The sequence below is a fragment of the Chrysochloris asiatica genome, unplaced genomic scaffold, assembly GCF_000296735.1.
Source record: "Chrysochloris asiatica unplaced genomic scaffold, ChrAsi1.0 scaffold00140, whole genome shotgun sequence".
Classification (NCBI taxonomy): Eukaryota; Metazoa; Chordata; class Mammalia; order Afrosoricida; family Chrysochloridae; genus Chrysochloris; species Chrysochloris asiatica.
The window spans coordinates 3,191,151-3,200,139 of NW_006408658.1; the positions used below are offsets into that span (position 1 = coordinate 3,191,151).

General features: G+C 37.7%; 1 protein-coding gene across 1 annotated transcript; it reads right to left on the reverse strand.

Moving 5' to 3' along the window:
• Positions 1-6,427: 6,427 nt before the first annotated feature.
• LOC102811937 (olfactory receptor 52E4-like) lies at positions 6,428-7,429 on the reverse strand. The gene has a single exon (XM_006870207.1). The coding sequence runs from the start codon at positions 7,411-7,413 to the stop codon at positions 6,475-6,477; it is 939 nt and encodes a 312-aa protein (XP_006870269.1). The 5' UTR covers positions 7,414-7,429; the 3' UTR covers positions 6,428-6,474.
• Positions 7,430-8,989: the final 1,560 nt, after the last annotated feature.

Genomic DNA, 8,989 nt, shown 5'->3' on the forward strand with positions numbered 1-8,989 from the left:
TTTTATAGCACATTTTCCCAAGATAATATGTCATTTGATTTCTTGACTGCTGCTTTCACAGGAATTTATTGTGAAAAATGAAGTATTTGACAACTTCATTATTTTTTCCATTTATATGATGTTACATATTGGTCCAGTAGTAAGGATTTTTGTTTTCTTTATGGCAAGGTGTAATCAATATTGAAGGCTGTAGTGTTTGATCTTCAAAATAAGTGTATTCAATCTGGTAAGGTCCATGTGAATAGTCACCATTTATGTTGTTGAAAAGGTATTTGCAATAAATAAGTTGTTGATCTTGCAAAATTCTGCCATGCAATCCCTGGGGTTGTTTCTATCATCACAGTCATATTTTCCAACTACTAAGTCTTCTTTGTTTTCAACTTTTGCATTCTAATTACCAGCAATTATCAGTTATCACCCACTTTTTTGCCAGTTTGTCAAACTGTGATGGCTTGTATTGCTGTGCTACTTGAAACTATGACACTGGCATTTCAAATAGCAACAGGGTCACCCATGGTGTACAGATTTCAGCAGACTTTCCCACCAAGCCAGACTAAGAAGGAGGACCTTGTGGTGGACAATGTAAACCTTACAAAGAGCAGTGGAACGTTGTCTCATATAGGCTGGCAGATGAGTCCCTCAAATTACAACTGAAGAAGAACTGACTCCTCAGAGTAGAGTCAATCTTAATGATATGGTTGGAGCAAAGCTTTTGTGACTTTTATTTGTAGATGTGACATGACTCAACATGAGAAAAAAACAGCTAAAATATCCATTAACATTCAGAACAGGAATGTACAAAGGATAAATGTAGGAAAATATGAAGTCATTAAAAATAAAATGGAATACTTGAAGATATCATATTATTCTAGGCATTAATGAGGTAAAATGCAGTTGTATTGGTCATTTTCAAATGAACAATTATGTGGTCCACCATGCCAGGAATTTTTCCAACTACTGAATAGTAGTTGTTAAGTGTCACCAAGTTTGTTCCAACTCATAGCAACCCTGTATCGAGTTTCCAAGGAACAGCTGGAAGGTTTGAATTGCCAACCTTGTGGTTTGCAGTCCAGTGCAGATTTTACACAGCCACACCAGATGTCTCCAGATAGTAGTGTTGTTTTTGTTGTTAAGTACTGTGGAGTCGGTTCCAACTCATAGTGACCCTGTACATGGTTTCTGAGGCTGTAAATCTTTATGGGAACAGAAAGCCTCATCTTTCTCCCATGGAATGGCTGGTAGTTTCCAACTGCCGATCTTGAGGTTAGCAGCTTGGTTTGTAACCACTACGGTAGTACTTGGAAAATATGGTCTTTGTGATAGAAATGATGCTGGATATTGAATAATAGAAAATTTCAAGACCGATGACTTATTCATTCCTTTTTTCAACAAAATAAATTATGGCTACATGTGGAAATCCCAGATGGAATACACAGGAATCAAACTGATGACATATATGGAAAGAAGCAATGGAGAAGCTCAGAATCATCATCCAAAACAAGGCCATAGGCAGACTGTGGAACAGATCATCTATTGCTCTTATGCAAGTTCAGACTAGTGCTCAAAAGTTCAAACAATTCAACAAGAGTCAAAATATGACCTTGTGTATATCCTGTTTGAATTAAGAGATCATCTCAAGAGCAGATTTGATGCATGAGACACTAATGACTGAGGGCCAGATGAGTTGTAGGATGACATAAGAACATAATACATGAATAAAGCAAAAGGTCATTTAAAAGAGGGGAAGAGACAAATGACTAGAGTGAATATCAGAAGAAACTCTGAAACTTGCTCTCCAGCATAGAAATGTTAAGACAAATGGAAGAAATAAGCATGTAAAAAGAGTTGAACAGAAAATTTCAAAGGGCAGCTCTGAGGAAGACAAAGTCAAGTATTACAATGAAATGTGCAAAGACTTGGAGTTAGAAAACCAAAAGGGAAGAACAAAATTAGCATTTCTCAAGTTGAAAGAAATGAAGAAAAATTCAAATCTTGGGATGTAATATTGAAGAATTCGATTAGCAAAAATATTGAACGATGACAAAAGCTTTCAACCATTTCAGGATTAAGAACCAGTGGTCTTGAGGGAAGAAATCCAAGCTGCACTGTAGGCATTAGTGGAAAACAAGAATTGATGGAATACAAATTGAAGTATTTCCACAAACTGATGCTGTGCTGGAAGCATTTACTCATCGACATAAAGAAGTTTTGAAGACAACTATCTGGCAAACTGACAGGAATAAATCCATATTTGTGCTCATTCCAAAAAAGTTGTGAACCTATATAAGGTGGAAATTATCACATGCAAGTAAAATTTTGCTCAAGACAGTTGAAAAGCAAGTGCAGCAGTATATCAATAGGGGAATGCTAAAAACCCAAGCCACATTCAGAAGAGGACATGGAATTGGAGATATAATTGCTGATATCAGATGAACCTTGGCTGAAATCAGAGAATATCAGAAGGGCATTGTGTTTTGTTGACTATGCAAAAGCATTAGACTGTGTGGCTCATAACAAACTATGGGAAACATTGCAAAAAATGGGAGATCCAGAACATTTAATTGTGCTCGTGTACATAGACCAAACAGCAGTCATTCAACCAAAACAAGGGGATAGTGAGTGGCTTAAAATTAGGAAAGGTGTGTGACAGGGTTGCAGCCTTTTGCCATATGTATTATTCTGTATGTTGAGCAAATAATCTGAGAAACTAGACTATGTGAAGAAGATTTTGGCATTGGGATTTGATTAGCAATCCCAGATACCCATATGACACACATGCTTACTGAAAGTGAAGTGTACTTGAAGCACTTGCTGATGAAGATCAAAGATTATAGACTTCATTATGAACTACAACTCAATGTTAACAGGACCAGTGAAAACATTAAAATAAATGGAAAGAAGTTTGAGATTGTTAAGGATTTTATTTTACTTGGATCCACAATCAATGTTCATTAAGAAGATAGCAGTCAAGAAATCAGAGGATGTATTGCATTAGGCATATCTGCTGCAAAATATTTCATTAAAGAACAAGATGTGACTTTGAGTACTAAGGTGTTTCTGACCAAAGCCAGGGCACTTTCAATTACCTCATATGCATGTGAAAGCTGGATAGCAAATGAAGATGATCAAAGAAGAATTGATGCTTTTGAATTATGGTGTTGGCAAAGAGTATTGAAGGCATCATGGACTGCCAGAAGAACAAGTGGGTCTATCTTGGAAGAAGTACAACCAGAATGCTTCTTAGACGCTAGGCTGGTTAGATTTTATCTCACATACTTAGGACGTGTTATCAGTAGGGACTAGTCCCTGATAAAGGGCATAATGCTCGGTAAAGTAGACAGCAAAAAAACAGGAAGTTGCCCCCAACCAGACCAATTGATACAGTGGCTGCAATAATGGCCTCAAACACAATTGTGAGGATGGCACAGGACCAAGCAGTGTTTTGTTCTGATATGCATGGGGACACTCTAAGTCACATCTGAACATGCTGCAAATGACAAACTGAATGACAAACAACATTCATCAATAAAAAGAATATTTCAAGAGCTATCTTAAAGTACAACACTGTCAGTGATACAGTAATATCGACAGGCCTTTAAGGAGTCCTGGTGTGGCCCTATAGGATAAGCATTAGACTACAAGGTAGGTTTGAACTGCAAGGTTAGTGGTTCAGATTCACCAGCCACTCCTCGGAAACATTATACAGAGTCACTATGAGTTGGAACTGACTTGATGGCACTTAACAACAACATAAGGAAGATAGTTAATAACACATTATTCAAATGCACACACTATAAGAACTAATGTCAAAGTTTAAGAAATTGAATTTTTCCAACTTCTGCATGTGATATTGATCAGGCAAAAAGTATGCATTGATACTTGCCAGAATAGAACTTGCTTATTTATGATTTATTAATTTTGCTGTTTACTCAATTTCTTAATGTTTGTTTAGAATTTGTATATATGTATTCATGAAAGTGGAAACTGTCACTTTAAATTTCCACTTTCATGAATACAGACTTTCATGGACCAAGGGGGCAGTTGTTTGAACAGAACATGGGAACACTGAATGGTTTTAAACTAAGAAAGGTGTGTGACAAGGTTGTGTTTTTTCACCATACTTATTCAACCTGTATGCTGAGGAAATAATCTGAGAAGCTGGGTTATATGAAGAAAAATGTGGCATCAGCATTGGAGGAAGGCTCATTAACAACCTGCGATATGCAGATGATACAACCTTGCTTGCTGAAAGTGAAGAGGACTTATAACATTTACTGATGAAAATCGAAAAGCACAGCCTTCGGTGTGGGTGTGGATTACATCTTAATGTAAAGAAAACAAAAATCCTCACCGCTGGATCAATAAGCAACATTCTTATCAACAGAGAAAAGATTGAAGTTGTCAAGGACTTCATTCTTCTTAGATCAAGTATCAGCACTCACGGAAGCAGCAGTCAAGAGATCAAACGACATATTGCGTTAGGCAAATCTGCTGCACAAGACCTTTTTTAAAGTGTTGAAGAGCAAAGATGTCAGCTTGAGGACTAAAATGCGCCTGACCCAAGCCATGGTGTTTTCAATAGCCTCATATGGATGCGAAAGCTGGACAGTGAATAAGGAAGATCATAGAAGAATTGATGCTTTTGAGTTGTGATGTTGGAGGAGAATACTGAAAGTGCCATGAACTTCCAAAAGAACCAATAGATCTGTTTTAGAAGAAGTGCAGCCAGAGTGCTCCTTGGAGGCCAGGATGGCTAAACTTCGTCTCTCATACATTGGACATATTGTCCGGAGGAAACAGTCACTGGAGAAGGATGTCATGCTGGGTAAGGTGGAGGGTCAGAGAAAAAGAGGAAGACCCCTAACGAGATGGATTGGTCAGGTGGCATCATTGATAGACTCAAGTGTGGCAGTGGTAGTGAGGTTGGCCCAGGATCGGACATTGTTTCGTTCTACTGTGCATGGGGTTGCTATGAGTCGGTTCCGACTCGATGGCACCTGACAACAACAACAACAACATCCTAATGTCAGCCACTCTTTGGTACAAGTCTACTTGCACCTGTGCTCAGAGCTTCTGTAACTTTCTGTTTCTCACTACTAACCCTAGTCCCAAGCTATTTGCTTTATCTCCAACTTTTCTAAATAGATATTTATACCTGGGCCCAATGGTAGCACCTAACATATAAGAGGGTAAGTAAAACATTATTGCTGCAAAATAATAGAAACCTTTATTAAACAAAAATATCAAAATGTGAAACCATTCATTCTTGACGTATCCTCCATCTAGGTCTGTACACTTCTGAAGACAGTGTTTCCCTCTCTCTAATCAGTCCCCAAAGAATTCTCCACTTCTATTTACACCCAATCAAAGTTGCAGTTTTAGTATCATTGAAGAATTCTAATTGCATGTCTACTGTTGTCATCATTTGTTGTTAAGTGCCATCGAGTCAGTTCTGATCCATAGCAACCCTGATAGGGTTTCTGAGGAGTGGCTGGTGAGTTTGAACTGCTAATCTTGTGGTTGAGTGCTTATCCTAATGGAGATTTCTCATTTCTAAACAAGAGTGCTCTGGTCAGTCACAAATCTAAGCTGAGTACCTCTTTCAACTGATTTAAAGAAAACCATGTATTCAATTCATATCTGGAGTTTAGAAATAAAAATAAATGTTGAGTATCTATAGGAATAATGAATTATACTCAGATTTTTCTGACTTTGGTATCAAGCCCTACCTTGTCTTTAACCTACATAGTTTATAATTTTTCTAAATTTCTGTGTAAATGATATAGAAGAGAAGGGGTATTGTAAGCTAGAAGTCAATAATACTTAGACCTGGACATTCATGCAATTATTTACACATAAAATGACTTCACTTCAAGTGAATAAACAGTGCCATGTCTGTTTAATGTCCAAATGTAGGACTTAGCTTATTGGAAACTGAGTTACTAAAACAGAAGGACAGAAAAAGAAAGGAAAAATAAAGAGGAAAGAGAGCTTGAATGAAACTGCAAATAAGAATAGAGAGCATAAAGATAAAAATAGGGCAATTATTCTAAAGAAGGAAGAAGAAATTTGAAGGCTTCTATATGTAATGTTAAACTATGGATTAAGAGATGTTCAAATTCTGACATTGCCATAAACCATTGCATACAGCTTATTTCCTTCATCTCTAGTTATGAAATTACTGTATCAGTGTTGTTTCAAATTTTAATCTTAACTACAAGAGAAGACATGGATATAGTTCACACACCATGACTCTCAGAACATATGCTTTCTCCATTACTATCTGCCTTTTGCCTGGTGAAACATGGAAAATGGGGCTGTAATATAATTTTGCTTTATCTGTCAACCCTAAACCACTACCTATCAAAATGCAAAATTTGGCCACTATTACCCTGTATTATATAAGGCATGGAAGACTACACAGGTTATTATATTTGGAGTAGTATGTGAATATATTTTTGAATGTTTGCAGAATTACTCTTTCTGTACAAATATCTTCACAACCCTTTCCCGTATCTGCTTGGTCCTGACTCCATAGATGACTGGGTTAAGGGCAGGTGGGACAACTACGTAGAGATTAGCCAAAAGAATGTGGATGTATCGGGGAATGTTCTGGCCAAAGCGATGGGTCATAAAAGAAAAAAATGCTGGTGTGTAGAAACACAGCATGACACAAACATGGGAACCACAGGTATTGAGAGTCTTTAGTCTGGCTTCCTGAGAGGAAAGGTGAAAAACAGCTCGAAGGATGAGTACATAGGAAGAAGCAATTAGGATCACATCCACAACAATATAAGAAATCACCATGAGCCCATAAATTATGTTGATCTTGATGGGAGCACAGGCCAATCGAGCAAGACCCATGTGCTCACAGTATGTGTGAGGGATGATGTGATGCCCACAAAAGGGCAGTCTTAGAATGAGAAACACAAATGGGGTCACAAGAACTAAATTCCTTCCAACAACAACAGAACCTAGAATGGCGATGGTTTTATTGGTGAGGATCATGGTGTACTGGAGTGGTTTGCAGATGGCAACAAAGCGGTCATAGGCCATGGCTACCAGAAGAACAGTCTCCATGCCTGTAAACATGTGGATAAAGAACATCTGAGTTAGGCATCCCCCAAAGCTAATCTCCTGGAGATTGAACCAAAAGATCCCCAGCATTTTGGGGATAGTGGATGTGGACAGGCCCAGGTCAATTACAGATAACATAGCCAGGAAGTAGAACATGGGCTGGTGGAGACTATGTTCAGTCTTGATCACAAAGAGGATGGTGATGTTCCCCATAAGGGCGATTAGGTACACAATACAGAATGGGAAAGCAATCCAGATATGTACAGTTTCTAGGCCTGGTATTCCCAGCAGGAGAAAGAAGGGAGGATAGAATAAGGTGTCATTGATAGAAGACATTCTCCTAGCAACTGCCATTGAAGGAGGGTCTCTCGTTAGTATCTTCTGTTATCAAGATCCTAGAAAGACTGAAAGATCTCTCATCAGTTTACTATAGGTAATTTTATTAGTAGTTAACTTTCCACTATTAGAGGCTCTTTTATTTCTAGACAATAACTAAGCAATCCTCTCAGCACCTGTTATTGTTCTATGAAGTCTATCATAGACAAAATTATCCCAGCCTTCATTTTTATATTTGTGGTCTTTGAAAGAGTTTATAATACTTCAAAATGAGTACAATAATTGGCATTTACATTTGGGGGCTATTCCCCTTTATTCCTTTTCCAAGCAGCCACTTTGTACTTTTAGAAAATTATCTTATTCAGTGTGGTCTTGGGTTCTCTAGGAATTTCAAGACTCTTTCAAGCAGTTCGCAAGATCAAAACTATTTTCATAATAAGACATTGCATTGTCTTTTTAATCATAATTCTCTCATGAATACACCATGGAATTTTCCAGAGGCTATATGAGATGTGATATCATATTAGATAAAATGCTAATGCAAATATGGGACTTCAGTTCTCTTCTAAGAAAACAAAGATTTAAAAATAGAGGGATGTAAGCAGCCTCTAGAAGGTGGAAAAGCAAGTAAATGGATAATTTTGCAGCCTCCAGAAAGAATGCAGCTTTGCCAACACCTTGGTTTTAATTGTATTTCTGACCTCCAAAACTTATATGTATATATATATATATATAGAGAGAGAGAGAGAGAGAGAGAGCTCTGGTAGCGTAGTGGTTACGAATCAGGCTGCGAACCTTAAGGTCAGCGGTTCGAAACTACCAGCTGCACCGTGGGAGAAAGATGAGGCTTTCTACTCCCGTAAAGATTTACACCCTCGGAAACCCTATACAGGGTCGCTATGGGTCGGAACCGACTCGATGGCACATAACAACAACAACAACAATATACATATATATGTCTATGAGTCTTGATGTGACACTATAGGATAAAGCTAATTGCAAGGTCAGTGGTTCAAACAAACCAGACATTCCTCAGAAACACTATAAAGAGTCAGAACAGACTTGATGACACTTAATACACACACACACATACATATAGAGCTCTGGTAGCATAGTGGTTATGAATTGGGCTATGAGCTGCAAGATCAGCAGTTTGAAACTAATAGCTGTTCCGTGGGAGAAAGATGAGGCTTTCTGCTCCTGTAAAGATTTACAGCTTCAGAAACCCTGTATAGGGTCACTATGAGTTGGAACCGACTCCATGGCACATAACAACAATATATATGTATATGTATATATACACACACACATGTACTATAATATGCTTGCCATTTTGACCATTTTTATGTGTACAATTCAGGGACATCAATCACATTCAATATGTTGTGAAATATGTTTTTCATGACCCCAAACAGATGTTATGTACCCATTAAGCAAGAACTCCCCATTCCATCCCACTCTCCCAGCCCATGGTAATAATAAACTTTTCTGTCACTGAAACAAACAAACAAACATATACTTTAAAGAGCTTTACAAAATGTAAATGTATTTTCTCACAATTCAGGAGACCAGAAGT

Bases quoted from the DNA above. Each gene is read 5' to 3' on its own strand.
- LOC102811937 (XM_006870207.1), bottom strand. From the start codon at position 7,413: ATGTCTTCTATCAATGACACCTTATTCTATCCTCCCTTCTTTCTCCTG.